The 17,327-nt window shown below is 34.6% G+C and overlaps 1 protein-coding gene across 17 annotated transcripts in view; it reads right to left on the bottom strand.

The window, feature by feature from the left end:
* Positions 1 to 17,327, bottom strand: part of ADGRL3 (adhesion G protein-coupled receptor L3) — a gene marked incomplete at its 3' end in the record, with an annotated part of 394,935 nt that overhangs the window by 107,003 nt on the left and 270,605 nt on the right. For 9 of the 17 annotated variants that reach the window (XM_083351852.1, XM_083351851.1, XM_083351860.1 and 6 more), the window contains one exon: positions 968 to 1,136. In XM_083351852.1, coding sequence (XP_083207978.1) covers positions 968 to 1,136 — 169 coding nt within the window. Of the gene's footprint in view, positions 1 to 967; positions 1,137 to 14,576; positions 14,604 to 17,327 lie in introns of all 17 variants that reach the window. The other 8 variants (XM_083351853.1, XM_083351864.1, XM_083351865.1 and 5 more) reach the window with 1 other exon arrangement.

The following is a 17,327-nucleotide window of genomic DNA, read 5'->3' on the forward strand; positions in this document are numbered from 1 at the left end:
TGTGTTAAAACTCTCTGGCCTATAATTTTCTGTATCCACCTGTACAAGAGATGGATCTACAATTTTAAAGAAGATTGCTAGGGACTACTTAGTCTCAAAACACATAGTTCAAAATATATTTTTCACCCCAAATTCTATATTTTAATGTATACCAATATTATGTTCAATGAAATGCAAGTTCTTTTGGCTAATTTTTGATCCTGATAAACTGAAATTGAAAATTTATGTTGTTTGATGGCTAATAAAATCACCACCTCTACATTTATCTGGATGGAGCAGATGAAATCAGCTTGTACTAATATCTGCCAAAAGCAAATTCTTCAAAAATATTTCATTACCTATTTATATCCCACCTTTATTATTTTTACAAATAACTAAAGGCAGGAAGCATATCCAACACACCTTCCTCCTTTTATTTTCTAGCAACAACCACCCTGTGAGATGAGAGGGATTGGCTGAACGTCATCCAGCTGGCTTTCAGGGCTAAAGCAGCATTGGAACTCAGGGTCTCCTAGTTTCTAGCCTAGTACCTACACCAAATTGGCTCTCCTGTATCACAAAAGCTCCTTTACCACAAAAAACAGATCAATACTCTACCTCCTGAAAAGCTGTAGATTTTAGTGCCACACTGCTGCCAAGGTAAAATCAATTGGAATAATACTATTCAGAGAGAAATTCAAAGGGATTATTTTTAAATGTATTTCTAAATAATGTACATTTAATTAAAAGCTCCATGATCATTAATAACCACTCATTTTTATCATGGGTTCAGACACATTCTATTGTCAGGCAAACCAATTCAAAACCAAACCACGAGTGCAAAATATAAGACCCTGTATATAAAAAAATGTTGTAGTTATTAGGCTATTAAGCACCTGGTTTGCTTCCTTTAAAATATCCATCATCATCATCATCATCACCACCACCACATCCACCACTATCAAAATCAACATCGCATCGTCCTTACCTTTTTTTGGAGAACACAATGGAAAATGAATATAAACATTCCCTGCAGAGAATTGAAAATGGTGAAGAGGTACGCCATGATCACCGTGCTTTCATTAATATACATAAGTCCAAAGGCCCAGGTGAGTCCCAATAGGCAGAGCAGAGCTATTGCACCTATAACCCATGACCTGTCAAGGAAAGAAGGAAGAAAGGAAGAAAGAAAGAAAGAAGAAAGGACAGAAAAGAAGTGTATAAAGAAAACAATTCAATGAACACAACAGTATTTTAAATTATTCTTTGATGAAAAGAAAGGCAGAACGTGAATATTTGTGAGAAATGAACTTTTTGAATTCAATGCAGTTTATTATCAAATTCATAATCTGAAGAAAATATATAGATGAAAAATGTCATGAGCATGAAAATGCCTCTCTAGAAAAACAGGCTTGTAGCAAATGTTTCTGTGCAGATGTAATAAAATATAGAGATATATGACACTGTAGAGGAAAATTAAAAAAAATATTTTAAATTTGCCTCCATCCCTTACATGCCTAATTTTTAAAGCTTCATGATATTGAAGGACAATTAAGAGAACAACAGTCCTATTATTTTGAAAAAGTGTAATTGTGGAACATTAGCAGATGGCTTTATATATTTTGTATATTTTCTGCAGTTAGCTGGCTCCAAAATTCTTTGCATTTTCAAATGAATTATATATTAAGTAACTTGAATTAAAATTTAAATACAACCTAGCCAACTTTCAAAATAAATTTTGCCCAACTGTATTGTTGTAAGCATGGCTTGTTTTTTAAAAGAAGAAATTCCAAAATACTGTATTTATAACTATTAATAAGTACTGATTTTCTAGATCCACTTCAGACAGGGTTCTGTTCTGGCCTAATTATAAGAGAATCTCCCTTGGCTACTGTGTTGGATTACTTTCCTGTGAGGAACATAATCTTTATGGACATGGTATGGACATACCAACAACTGCTGTCCATGGTGCCAAAATGACAAAACATGTGTCATGATGTTATAGTACAACATCTGAGCTTTTTTTCTTGTATCTACATGAAAGTTACATATCAATGTAACAGCATACACCACTATGTAATGGTCAAAATTTTCATTGTGATATTGTAATGCATGAACATCATTCATCACCTCCTTTTCTATTCTGAAAATGCTTTCAATCTGTTCTCCTGTGGGATTTCTCTGCTATATTTAATTACAGTGTCAACCTGTATTGGCACTATGGATTTGGAACTGCTGGAGCGCTTTGTAGTCCTAGCCCTGCACCTGTTCTAGAGCAAAGCATTGGGATACAGCACTGTAGTTTGGCCTCCTGACAATCTTTATGTGGAATGCCTCAGTTTACTTACAATGCCATCTATGATATCTATAAAGTGGCTTGATAAAGTAATGAGAATATTTGGGGTGAGGTGTCATCCCAGCTCTATTACTTGATGATCTCAGAATCATGACAGGCCATGCAAGTCTTAAATTGTTGCTTGAATGCAATAGTGGAAAAGAGGTAAAAGCCATGTCAATAGAACACAAGCATTGTGGGTCAGTGGCTCCTGGGGAGGGATAGGAATTGAATGTATTCTCTATTCTGGATGGAATTGTGGGCCCCTGAAGGAACAGGCTCCTATTCTGAAGGGCTTCCTATATCTGTCATTGCTGCTCGAACAGGTGATCTTTGTGGAGTCCATTGTTGATTAAAAATAGCTTGGATAGATAGATTCAGGCATCAGTAACTTCAAAACTCATTAATATAATCCATGTTCTAGGGCTTTCCTTTGGAATATTCTGGAACCTATAATTCATCATCTAGTCTGCTGAATAGGGAACATTATCATGAATGTATCTCTGCGCTGGTTGCCAGCCTAGTACTCACCCATAAAGCTGGTATTACTAAACTGAAACAGTTGTCTTCTATTAAATATCCCCAGGTGCCAACAATACAATTCTCCAGTGAGGCTCTGTTCTTTGCTCTGTAACCTGAAGTTTGACAGTAGGTGGAGGTTTTCCTGCAAGGCACCTGTTCTCTGGAATGACTTTTTCTCTTATGATGCTGGCCCCTGTGTTTAGGCATCTTTGAAACATTGGCTTAATATAATCGACTTCCTTAGCCATTAGCTCCAGTAATATTTGGAGAGGGGCTGTGTTGTTTTTATTCTGTTTCTATTCTGTTTATGATCTGTTTAACTTCATACTTGTCTACTTATTGAAAACAGTTCAGGTTTTCAGAATATGAAGCATATACAAATGTTGTTAATAACACATAAATAAGTAAAGAAGCATTCAGTGTTTATCACTACAAAATTCAAAGGAAGAATTTTTAGGCATATACTTAAAAGGCCTCTGAATACTCTTCAGAAGAATTTAGAAAGATTGAGCCCCTATACACATTCCATTTTTTAAAAAAACTGTCTCTAAATGAACAAAAAAAATCAGGAAAATAATGGTGACAGAAAAGTAGTAGTGGGAAGTGAACTACCATTTTCCTTGGTGGTGGAATTTGGGTTACAAAATATTATATGACTAGGAATATCGTAGCTATTTTGACCCAGATTAATCAGATAATTTGCAAGAGTTTTTTTTAACTATAGGAGGTTGCAGTATATAATTTGTGGATTATCCTGATCCGAGACAGTTCCATTCTGTGTCAGGAGAATACTTCAAGTCTATAGTAGGCCATTCCAATGAGTAGACAAAGCATTCCTGTATTAGCAATAGGTTCATGGAGTCTAAAGGTGGGTAAAATACCAGGAATATTGTGGGATATACAATAACAGTTACTGGATCAACTTAGAAACCTGAAATTTGTTTGATTAATAACAAAGCTATTCAACATTTTCACTGAATTAGAAATGAAAGAAATAGGAGCAATAGGACTGCAGGTGTAGCAAAAGCAATTTAAAATTTATACTGCTCATAGATAACAAAGTAGCAGTGAGAAAATTCAGATGCAAGAATTAGCAGCTACTGGAACTGTTATAGACCCATGTGGTTTGAAATTATGTAGAACAATCATAGAAATATGCAAAACTTCAGATGACCATTAGATGCCATCTATGCTTCTGTGCTGCAAATTAGAGATTGTTCAGATTTTTGCAGCCCACGTATGAGAGACTATATGATTCTAGAATGCATAAAATGAATTATGCACTGTGGCAAAATAAAATGCAAGATAATTTGATTTTCTATTTGGACATTCAGGACAAATATAAGGAAATTATTAAGGCATATTTGATTATTCAAAGAATAGTAATCCTGAAATATCATGGAAAGTAATGAATTATTTTAACAGTATCCTGCTGTCTCACTTGTTTTCATGGGCCATGAGAACTGTATGCCTGAGAATATTACTATGATGATGGAATACATCTCTAAATTTTCTCATAGGAAGTCTAATAAATATTGTGCATAATCCTTCTCTCTCTCTCTCTTTCCTCCCCTCTCTCTCCCTCTTTCTCCTCCTCCTTCTCTCTCTCTCCCCCCCCCTGTATTTGTGTGTCTATGACTATATCTATATGTTGAGATAATAACCTCTGGCTGTGCCCCAACTTCATATCTGTAATAAAATGAGATTCTAAGCAGTGACTATGCCCGACAGATACTATCTTATAAGGAAAGGAGGAAGCCACAAAAGCAGGAATGAAATTTCTACTAGAAAATTTGCAAAAGAGCTATAAGGCCATTTATATTCCTTAAATAAGCTAAGTTAATTTTTTTAATGAAAAGTCTTCAGCCATTTTATTAAAAATTAATGAGTGTCAGAAAGTTTGAATCACCCAGCAGTTTTGGAAATTCCTGCTTCTAAGTCCTCCAGATGTAAGGACTAATGGTGCAGTTTGCTCCCCCAGAATTTTTTGATAGTAGGAGGCTTGTTGGAAAGCCATCTGGAAACAGAATTGCTATAGGAAATGAAATGAAAATCCAGACAGGTGCTCTCCATGTGACTATAGGATCACAGACACTGCAATTTTTTTTAAAAAAACTTTGATCCGTGTTGCTACTGCAAATAAAAATAATTTCAGTTTTGTCTTCAGACTATGGGATCAATATTTTTGCCCAGGAAAAACTTGATCTGTGTGAGTGCTTGCTTTCATCAAGGAACATAGCAGCTTGCAGAAAACGTTGACGCCTATATAAGGTGGCCCTCTTCGTGGACTGTTGCTTTTTAGTAGTAAAAGAACTTGTATAAATGAGACCATGAGCTATACTGCTGAAGCTGTATACTCCCAGAAGGCTTACTCATAATTGCCAAGGGATCAGAGTAAATATGATCCACTGGAGGATGGAAGTAACCCACTGCAGTAATCTGTCAAGAAAACAAATGTGCATTTAACACTAGGTTAATGTCAACATGATATTGGAAGATGATTCCCCCGAGACAGAACGTTTCCATAGGGCTATAGGGAAAAAGAGCAACTAGGAGAGTGGCATTGTTCCTTTTGAATTAAATCTGAAAAGATACATCACTGCTGATGTGACCAAAGATAAAGGTTTGATGCTGCACAGTTATTTATACCATCATTATAGCCATCAACCTGGACAAACCTTATGCTATTAAATGCCCAAACTGAAGTTTGGACTCGCTGTAATAAGTCACTTTACATACAGAAACCATCAAATCTTCTACCTCAGACAAGAAAATCATAGAAGAAATAAAGTAGCCATCAGTGCTTGGATACAACTCTGATAGAATGATAGAGTGATCTTGATTCAGGTCCAAGAAAAGCCAATCAATATGAGTGATTTAAATCTATGCTCCACCCATAGATACAGAGGAAGTGAAAGATTCCAACTGAACATAAAAATTATAGTAAACTGGAATGCTAAAGTTGGAAATCAAATGATATTAAGAAGTAAAATATTTGGCCATAGTGTACAAAATGAAAGAAATATATTAATGGAATTGTGCCTAGAAAATTCTGTGTTTATCACAAATGCCTTCTTCCAACAACCTAAAAGATGACACTAAACATGGGCATCACTATATGGGAAACACCATAATTAATTAATTATATACAATACAAATCAAGATGGAGAAACTATGACTTTATCAAATTGACTGTGGCTTAGATCATAAACTTCTTGCAAAATTGACATTAAAGAAAACAAAATTATCAGTCAAACCTAACATGACCTCAGGAACATTTTATATGTAGCGGTTATGAATACATTTATTTGATTTAACTCGATGAATAGGGTGCCCAAAGAATTCTGCTCTGAAATTTATGACATTATTGAGGATAAAGCAAACAAAAATATTCCAAAATAGAAAAGCAAAAGAAAGTGAAATAGCTGTCAGCTGTTCTGCTGAATATAGCTGAAGAACAGGAGAAAGCAACAGGCAAAAAACAAGAGGAAAATTTACCCAATTACGGTAAATACAAGGTTTCTGAGTACAGCAAGATAAGACAGTTAAATCAATAGTGCAGGAAAATAAGATAGTAATCAAATGGGAATGACAAGAGATTTTTTTGTGAAAAATACAGCAGTGGAGAGAAACCTTTATGCAAAAAAAAAATAGGTACAATAAAAAGAAAGGCAAAGATTTACTTAAAAAAAGTTTTAAAGAAGAGATGCTATAAAAAAAACCTATAGAGAACAAATGTCCAAATCATGAATACATATGAAAGTTTTATCCCTGAACTAGACCCAGATATTCTAGAAAAGTGAAGTCAAGAATTGGTGAAATACCAGCAGAACTTTGAACAATCTTACGGTAGTATGAGGTTTTACTTGTGGTTTATAGGCAGGTACGGAAAAGACAAAGGGACTTGGAAAGATTGCTTTATATTCTAATATCAAAATGGGCAGTATTAAAGAATGCTCAAACTTTGAATCAATTGCACTTAGCTCACATGCTAGCAAGATCGTATTCCATATCTTTCAGTCCAAATGTTATCAATATATGGACCGTGAAATAACAGGTGTGCAAGCTGGATTTAGAAAAGGCAGAGATGCTTGAGATTACATAGCTAATATCTAATAGATAATGCAAAAGGCAAGGATATATTTTTTCCAGATCATGTAGGAGAGCTGAAGCTTATGGCCTGGAATCATTCCAGCTATACACAAATCTCAGGTCATTGGTTCCCCTGATATAATTCAAAACTTTTGAATTATAATTCAAATTTTGAATTATAATTCAAAAGTTTTGAATTATAGCAACAAGATGCTAAGGGCTTCTCCACATTATAAGATATTACCCCTTTATTGTATATTATCCATGGAAAATAACTATAGTAGCAGATATTTTTGTGATAATCAGTAGTGTTATCTGATTCAAGTTTAATTTGACTTTTAGAATAAATGAAGCAGAAATGCCTATTTCAAAAATTATTTCTCATCACTTTTTTTCAACATATTACTTCTGCTGACTCAAAGCCACAGGCAATAGTAGACTTCGTACAAGACATTTACATAGCATGCCCAATAGATTTAACCTATTCTTTGCAGAGAGAGATGTATGGGAGAAAAGTTTGCAGAATTTGCTTAGAAGTATAAATTTATTCCTATGACAATCAGTATCAACTATTCACAAGGCAACAGGGAGATAAAAAGAAATGGTTCAAACCCATTTTATTATGTTAAAAACCTATGCCCTGGGCCTTTACAACTAATTATAAATCCTGGTTTCATATCTGAGAATAAACTGTACTCTAATTCTCCTTATTTTATAGAAATTTTTTCTCTGATGCAAACACAGTCTGCATATTCCACTTTGATAATCATCATAGTTTGCGTGCTTTGTCAGAATCACAACCATGACAACAAGTGTGAATGAGACTGTTAGAAAAGACAATTTGAAACAGAAACCACAGAGAAAGAGGATCAGATATCTTGATCTTATCAAGGCAAAAATAGGCACAATTTGCATGGGACAGACCTCAGGGGATTGGGCCCAGAGATGTTGCCTAGGAAGTGGTCAGATAAGAGAGAGCATAGTCCACAGATGGATAGTGGGCTGGCTAGAGTTCAAAAGAGACCCTCCCTAATATCTTGGGCGAAGAGGAGATGGGAGAATTGCACTTTCAAACTTGCAAGATTCTGTTAATACCTTTAACCTTTAACAATAAAGTAGAATTAGCTGATCATGTCATGTTTTCTGTCTAATCTACCTGATAAGGCTGACAGAATATAAGATACTTGCAGCCTTACATGAAGCTCCCACATTCACACAATTTTCAGAAACAGAGTTAAGGATTACAGATCAAAGTTCCTAGATCTATAAACATTTTATGAATTTCATATTTTTTATTCAAAGTAAGATATCTGCTTGTAACTGGTGACTAGGAGAAAGAGAAGCTAATATCTTACATGGAAACGAAGATCCCAGAAAGAAGTAGTTAGCTGCTGTGTCAATTTCTAGTAGAAAAGAACAGACAAAGGGCTGCACATTATGTAGCAATGAAAGAGCAGGACCATAGTCCTCCAATAGCATATGTGTTCTAGCCAGACTAATCATCTGTGCGTAAAGGTTTAAATCTGAATAAATAATTTTGTGTATTGACTATTTGTGTTCCTGTAGTAACAAGTTTGTTTCTTCTTCTTCTCCTCAAAATCATAGAATAGGAAGGATTTAGATCCAGTACAGGAAACCAGACTTAAGACACTTCTGGCTAGGCTTCTCTTGAACACATCTATTGATGGGTAACCTACCAAATGTCTGGGTACATGTTTCTATTCTCAGGCATACGGTGTATGGACAGCCTATGAAATGGCACAAAACATTCTAGCATCACTTGTTCTGTCTCAAAAATCTAGCTCTTTCTGCCTCTTTAGCTTTAATAGGAATACATTAAGAAAAGTGATCCATGGAATTCCTGATGAGGGAGCGACATCACCAGCTGCTTTCTCTGTCACTATAAATCAGAAGCCATTGAAACAGAAGCTCACACACATCTGTGTTGTAAATTTATTAACTTATATCCAGGCTGTTCTGATTGCTTTTATCTCCGTTATCTTTTAGCTGGCCGGAGTGATGCATTCTCTTATAACTTTGTCAACTTCTGTTTAATAGCGAGAAAGATTTGGCAGGAACTCAGTAGGTATATTTTGATTTGATTAAAATTGTTTAAAGTTTAACAATAACAATAACTTAACTTTTTATCTGTTTCTAGTTATAATTTATGATGGTTACTTATAAAAAATATAGAGCTGACCTTGTAGAAGATATGGGAGAGTGATGAAGGGGGAAAGAAAAAGGAAGGCATTATGAAGAGACCTGGAGAAAAGTTGTCTACCGTTTCTCACAGTCTAGCGATAGAAGGAAGTGTGAGAAAGAAAATCAAAATAACCCCACCTTGGTTTGTTTAGTATGAATAGGGACATAGAGAAGCCAGAACAGACTTTCAAGATAATAATAATAATAATAATAATAATAATAATAATAATAATAATAATAATAATAATAAATAATAATAATAATAATAATAATAATAATAATAATAATAATAATAATAATAATAATAATAATAATAATAATAATGGAAGGGACCTTGGAGATCATCTAGTCCAACCCCCGGCTTAAACAGGAAACTCTATACCATTTCAGACAAATGGCTGTCCAATTTCTTCTTAAAGTCTTCTTTCCAGTGTTGGAGCATTTACAGTTTCTGGAGGCAGGTTGTTCCACTGATTAATTGTTCTGTCAGGAAGTTTCTCCTTAAGTTCTAGGTTGTTTCTCTCTTTGGTTAGTTTCCATCCATTGCTTCTTGTCTTACCTTCAGGTGCTTTGGAGAATAGCTTGACTTCCTCTTCTTTGTGGCAACCCCTGAGATATTGGAACTCTGCTATCATTTCTCCCCTCGTCCTTCTCTTCATTAAACTAGACATATCCAATTCCAGCAACTGTTCCTTGTATGTTTTAGCCTCCAGTCCCCTAATCATCTTTGTTGCTCTTCTCTGTACTCTTTCTAGAGTTTCAACATCTTTTTTACATCGTGGTGACAAAAACTGGATGCAGTATTCCAAGTGGTATTGTAAAATGGTATTAACACTTCACATTATCTTGATTCTATCCCTCTGTTAATGCAACCTAGCACTGTGTTGGCTTTTTGGCAGCTGCAGCACACTGCTGGCTCATATTTAAGTGATTGTCCACTAGGACTCCAAGATTCCTCTCACAGTTACTACTGTTGAGCAAGGTATCTCCTATACTATACCTGTGCATTTGGTTTTTCTTGCCTAAATGTAGAACCTTACTTTTTTCACCACTGAATTTCATTTTGTTAGATAGCACCCAGTGTTCAAGTCTGTCAAGATCCTTCTGTATCTTAAGCCTGTCTTTTGCAGTGTTGGCTATTCCTGCCAGCTGGGTGTTGTCTGCAAATTTGATGAGTACCCCATTTATCCTCTCATCCAAATAATTGATGAAGATGTTGAAGAGAACTGGGCCCAGAACAGAGCCCTGGGGCACTCCACTACTCACTTCCCTCCATGTAGATGCAGTTTCATTGAGGACTACACGCTGATTATGGCCGATCAGCCAGCTACGAATCCATCTGGTGGTGATGCTGTCTAACCCACATTTTTCTATCTTATCAAGTAGTAGGTTGTGGTCTACTTCATCAAATGCCTTACTGAGGCAAATAAATTATGTCAACAGCATTCCTCTGATCCGCTAATTTTGTCACTTGATCAAACAATGTGATAAGATTTGTCTGGCATGATCTGTTTTTGACAAACCCATGTTGGCTTTTGGTAATGACTTTGCTTGCCTCTAGGTGTTAACTGATTCATTGTTTGATTAGCTTTTCCAGAATCTTCTCAGGTATTGAGGTCAGGCTGATAGGTCTGTAATTTCCTGGATCCATTTTTTTTCCTTTTTTGAAGATGGGAACTACATCAGCTCTTTTCCAGTCCTCCAGTAGTTCCCCAGTGCTCCAGGATCTTTGAAAGATATAGTTCTGTGGTTCTGAGATCACATCTGTCAGTTCCTTGAGAACCTTCGGGTGTAATAAATAAAAAAAATAAAAAATAATCCATCTGGTCCTGATGATTTGAACTCATCTATGCTGGACAGAGGCTCACTTACCATTTTCTTGCCTATCTAATCTGTTTTTTACGGCATGTTTTTGATAGGTTGGACTGTTTTTTTCCCTTTGTGTAAAGACAGATGCAAAAAACCGAGTTAAATAGTTCTGCTTTCTCCCTGTTGCTTGTCACCTTCCTGCCACTTCCTCCCACTAATGGGCCAATAATTTCCTTGCGTTTTTCTTGTTTTTTACATGTTGAAAGAATCTTTTTTAAATTTTTGACTTTGGTCACAAGCCTTAGTTCATTTTGAGCCTTAGCTTTCCTCACTTCATCTTTGCAGGCTTGGGCTATTTGCTGATATTCTGCCTTAGTTACCGTAAGTGCCCCTCTTGTTATACTTATCCTTTTTTTTCAATTTATCACAGAGTTCTTCATGCAGCTATGTTGGTTTCTTTTGAGAGCTGTTATTTTTCTTCTTCTTTGGTATTGTGCTTGACTGGGCTTTTATTATCTCACTTTTCAAAATTTCCCAAGCTTCTTGACTTGTTTTCCCCTTGAGAATTCTCATCCATGGAATCCTTTCCAAGCTTTCTCTAAGTTTATTGAAATTAGCTCTCTTGAAGTCCAAGACTCTACTTTGACTGTGTTCAATTGCTTGTGCTTGCATAATGTTCAATTCCAATATTGCATGATCACTCCCCCCCCAAGGTTCATGTGGCTTCAACATCTTCTATCATTTCATCCCTGTTAGTGAGAATTAGGTCCAATATGGCTAATCCCCTAGTTCCCTTCTCTACTTTTTGTTTATGTTGATGTACAAAAATAATTTAAAGTGTTTGGGAATACATGTGTTGTCTGTTTCTTATCTGGCCAACATCAACCTCTTAACTAAAGAGTTACTGCCAGTAGCATCAGAGATCTAACTGGTTTATTCGAATTAAGAAATTTCCACCCATTATTACTTTATTTATCTTTCTTTATTCCATTTATATATCATATTCAACTTTTAATCTTATGTAACTGTGTCTCTATTCCTTATGTTACTTAAGGCTGATCAATAACTGAAATAAAATACTAATCTGATTTACTTGAGTTTTAGGTACTGCAAAACAACAGTGTAGTATATATTCTAAAGGTTAAGATGGCTGACCATCTAAAGTAGTTTTGATATATTACTAAAAAGGATAAATGTAGGATAAAAAATGAACAAGTATAATAATTTGTAATTAAGTAGAATGAATTAGGAGAAGCTATATAGTGCAACAAGGTGCTATAATAATGAAGATAATATCATTCAGAGTTCCCTTTTAAAAAATGCATGGAATGTAATGATACAACAAAATGATTCCTGTAATCTCATTTTAGATTATTTTTCTAAAAAAATATAGTTTTTTAAAGAAGAAATATAGATTATTTTTCTAAAAATATATAGTTTTTTAATTTGTCAATTTTTAAGAGAGATAAGAATTGCCTATAAAAATCTAAAAATTACTCTTTGAGAGACTTCATGGGCATATTCCTGTAGTTTTCTTGGTAACAGTATAGGAGTGCTTGACAGTGCCTCCTGCTACTGCTCCTCCTTTTTGATCTGGCTGTTTCTCCTCTAAGTACTAGCCAAATCCAATCTTGGATACCTTTTTGAACAAGTATGAACAAGGTCAGCTACGCCATATAGTACATTTGCTAAGAACATGGATTGTGAATCAGAAATTTTCTCGTCCACATGACAACCATTTTATGAAATTAGAAGTTGATGTGGAGCAAGATTCCATATATATTTCAGTTGGTGAGAACATGTGGAATTTTGAAAGCATGTAATGGACCCTTTTACAGGAAGACTCCAGGGAGGTCTTATCAATTCACCGAATGACTGTTACGGTTATTTTCAAAGCATTTATACGTTTAGAAGGCTAACTGATGACTGCTACCTTCACACCCCATTTGTACATTCTAACAAAGCCATACCTGACCTAAGGCATTCTATAAATAAAGATAATGTTGGAGATCTGTTCATGGGCTTTGTAAGATGCCAGTTTCCTGAAAATAAATATAACTAAAAATACATATGAACTTAGTCAAACAGGGGTGGGAGTTTGGCAGGACCAAGAAATGTGTCCAGGGAACCACAATGGACATTTCAAGAATTAGACAAGTATTTTCTTTCAACTTTAGCTCTTCATCCAAAATATAAAGGCATTAATGGAAATTATTGAAAGAAGCTCAGTCTATATTTTAAGGATCTTGTCCCATCAATACTATTGGGAAAATAATCCTTGGGAGAGAAATGAGCACTTCCTAGGACTACATAGATCAGCTGAGGTAGTAGCTGAGGAAGTAGCTTTTTCCTTTTTTGCTACACTTTCCCCATTAATTGATCTTTTTTTTTTAGTTAAGCATTTCCACTGACTTCTAGAATCCATGGTTCCAAACTAAACACACTCCATTTACCCAACTACCACTGGAATAATGTTAATGGCAGAGGCTTCTGCTGGCATATTGAGGCAACCACCTGCAGAGAGGAAAATCTGCTGTAGGAATTAAGACCCACTAGAACTTCTAATAGCTTATTCATCTCACCCACTACAAAAAAGCACTATAATTATTCAACAACTCTTCTAATTCTTTTTTCTTTGAGGCTGCTATTGTTCCTAAAATATATAGTAGAAAATCTTCGTCTTAATCTTTTGTTAAATGCAGGAAGGATGGATGATTGATTTAGGAAATCAAATGTATAATCAAATCTGTAACAGATGTACATCAAGCAGGAAGTACATTATTAAAGATTTTCTCCATGTCGTGTGTCTGTGTGTAAAACTGACACATGTAAAAGGTGCAGCTGATAATATGTTGTTATAAATTGGTATATTTTAACACTGGCTAACAATTATACATAATTAAGATTTAGACTTTATATAGTAATCACAACCCAGTGTAATAGATTGCATCTCACAATCTTGTGTAAAAGAATGACAATGATGAGAATGAGACAAAATAAATGAACATAAATGACTCTTCACCAGAAGAACAAACTGAAAGTCCACTGTAAAGTAGTAGCACTTGCAAAGATAATACCACTGATTGCAGGATTTGGGGTGGTGGTGCAGTGCATTATCTAAGGCCCATAATTAATATTTTGCTGTGTCTCTTAACATTCAGCTGTTCTAAGCACAAGGTTGTTATTAGAAATCTTCGGTTTTCAAAAAATGTAAATAAGCAATCTAAATATTTTTGATTAATTATTTCTGTGTATCTTTAAATTGTCAGTTTAGGAACCTTTTTTCATATTAAATAAAAGCATTAGGACTCCTGCATTTAAAAAGAATCCTGCCAATCAGCTGCATCAGCCAGTATAAACTAAAACACAATAAATGTTCTGAATATAATTGAGAAGTTATCTCAAATCTATAATAAATAGTATTGAATAAGATGTCCAAGTAATTGCCAATCAAGATAAATACAGCATAAAACTTTAGGCCTTACAGTTTTTCCCTCACAGTTTGCTCTTCTACCTCTCTCAAAGCCAAATGACAGAAGCTGTAATGATTTTTAAATACTGATCTGACAGCCAGTTCATGGGAACACACTGATAAATAGAATTTATAGAATTTATCAGTCATTCAGGTCATCCTTACTTGATGAAGGGTCTGTTATCCTCAAAGCTGAAGAATGCATAGACATAAAGACAAGAATGTCAGCATTAGAATATAATGACAAAAAGGTACCATGTAGGTAAGCAATCAAACAAGTTCATCTCCAATTCAAATCATAGAAAGCTAGAAAAAAAAATGGACAACCAGCTTAAAAACTAACCTCTTTTAATGCCATTAAAAGATAATGTTTTGGCAGCCTATAATGTGAACAACCAAGGAAAAATCACCAATGTTGTTTAATTAACAATACATTTCTACAGCCTTTAATAAGAAGTAATACATTTTTTGCAACTATACTCTTTCTGACTAAGCATTGATTTTCATGCTGTGCTTTTGAAATTAGTCATTTCAGAAACATACTGTAATATGTAAATAACCATGCATGAGAATTCCTTTTTAAAATATAATACAAAAATTATGATCTACATGAATTTTTGAAAAAAGGATGAAGCTGTAGTTCAAAAATCTTGTTTTTCTTCTCATATCTATTACTGCTGAATAGATATTTTCCAGAAGTGTAGGACTCTTTATAGCAGGGTAGGTATGTAGCAGCTTTCAGCAAACTGACAAAGAATGATGTTGACTATAGTCCACTTCATCAGTTCCATGGAACATCATTTCCCAACCCCCAACAAGCTATATGCGTGTGTGTTAAGTTCATATCTTAAGTTAATTCTCTACATCTGAATAAGTGGAACAAAAATGTCTATAAACCTTTATGCCACGCTCAGTGTGTTACTCCAAACACTTTGAGGTTTTTCGCTGAAACTGTTTCTCCCTCAGCTCTTTTAGAATAAGAATACACATTACACTCCAGTGATGATGCTAAAAGTAACTATACAACATAGAATAACAAAGTTGGAAGGGACCTTGGAGGTCTTCTAGTCCAACCCCTGCTTGAGCAGGAGACTATCTACCATTCAGGACAAATGTTTTGTTCAATTTCTTCTTGGAAACCTCCAGTGACGGAACACCCACAACTTCTGGAGGAAAGCTGTTCAAGTGTCTGCTAATCAGACACTGATGGTTGAGAATTCTGAATTGTTTTACTGGGATGCTTTTCACAATTAGCATTTAGCTAAATTGAGGTATAAGAAGGAATAGATGAGATTTCAGAGTTAAAGAGTTAGAAACATTTTCTTTTCTTTCAGTTGTTAAATTTATTATTCATTTATTAGAGGTGGAACTCACCTTTTGTACAGTAGTTTAAGGTGCTGTATATTGTGTTGTCTCCTATTATTTCTGCATAGTAACTCTGTGAAGTAGGATTGGCTTAAGGAGATAGACTGGCACAAAGTAACTCAGCCAGCTCTCATGGCTGAGGCTGGACTAGAATCTGGGTCTCCCTACTCCTACTCTAACTCCTTAACGACTACTTTGATATGGTACATAGTTTTTTTTAATAATATACTGGTTTGATATAGTACATATCAATTGTCATCAACCCAAATTTGTTTGCTGAAATGGGTGACTATAAAAATCAAATAAATAAATAAATAAATAAACTGCTTCTGCCAATATGAAAAGTTGCTAGTTCGAAAGAAAATGAATTCACAACTGATCATAACTCCCTAATTTTTTTAAAAAAAAAACTGCACAGAAAAACATCAAGACAAACAACCCAAAGAATTAAAAAGACAAATAAAAACAGAAAAAAACCAAAACAGTTCCACCTCTGTATGTGTATGAATATATATGTGATCTCAAAGAAAAATACAAACATTTTAAATACAATCATTCTTAAAAGTATAACATTTGTGCAGACAAACATAATCTTTTAAGAAAAACTGTCACAAATGATGAGCAGATTTGCTTAAATCTATTCTCGACTGTAAGATACTTCAAAGCTCTTTGCTGACATCATATTAATTTCCACCAAAACAACTTACACGCTTTTAAATGTAACTAAACCAAAGAAAGATGAAGGACCTCATAATGCTTCCTTAACTGAAACATCTATTTTTGTGGGGGTTCACAGCCATGCCTAATCTGAAGCACTTTTTTATTGGATCTTAACAGCTCTTGGAGTATGTTTCACCAGCTTCAGACGTTTGCTAAAAGCAGCTTTGACTTCAGTAGTTCTTGTTTTATTAACTTCCCTCCTTAATTATTATAATAAGTTATAAGTGATGTGTCCCTTGAAATGACATGAAAATCTCATTCAATTCACTATTTAGCTTCTAGAATTCTCAATTGTGTTGCCATTTGAAGCATTATTACCCAAAGTTTTAAAAAAGAATCACTGAGTAATCATTTAGACAGTACATTTTGATACTTTCCATTAAAGGTCAGAAGACCAATCACAATAATCCAAGTGTTAACAATGTTGATTGGTGAGCTACGGTATCTTTTCCGTATTATATTTCAATATAAGTCAGAATTGTCTTTGACATTTGACTGACAATACTACATTTTTAGCCAAAGGACCTTTTTTGTTCTAGTTTGTTTTATAGACTTAGGACTTCTTATTGTTGCATGAAGTCTGAATGTAGAAAGTTGCACTACTTTGCTAGAAGTACATTACTTAAGAAATTAGTAATATTAGCTACCAATGATGACCAAGAAGCATGAAGTTTGAAATAAGCTAGGTAAGTGAAACCTTTTACATACTGACTTTAAGCTATATAAAAAAATTTGAATGCATCTCTCTGGCATATGTGCACACACGGACACACAGTCACAAAACCTGAAAGGTAATTAGAATTTAAATAATTTCAAAACTACTGTTCTTGG

Source organism: Vipera ursinii (assembly GCF_947247035.1).
Source record: "Vipera ursinii genome assembly, chromosome: 2".
NCBI lineage: Eukaryota > Metazoa > Chordata > Lepidosauria > Squamata > Viperidae > Vipera > Vipera ursinii.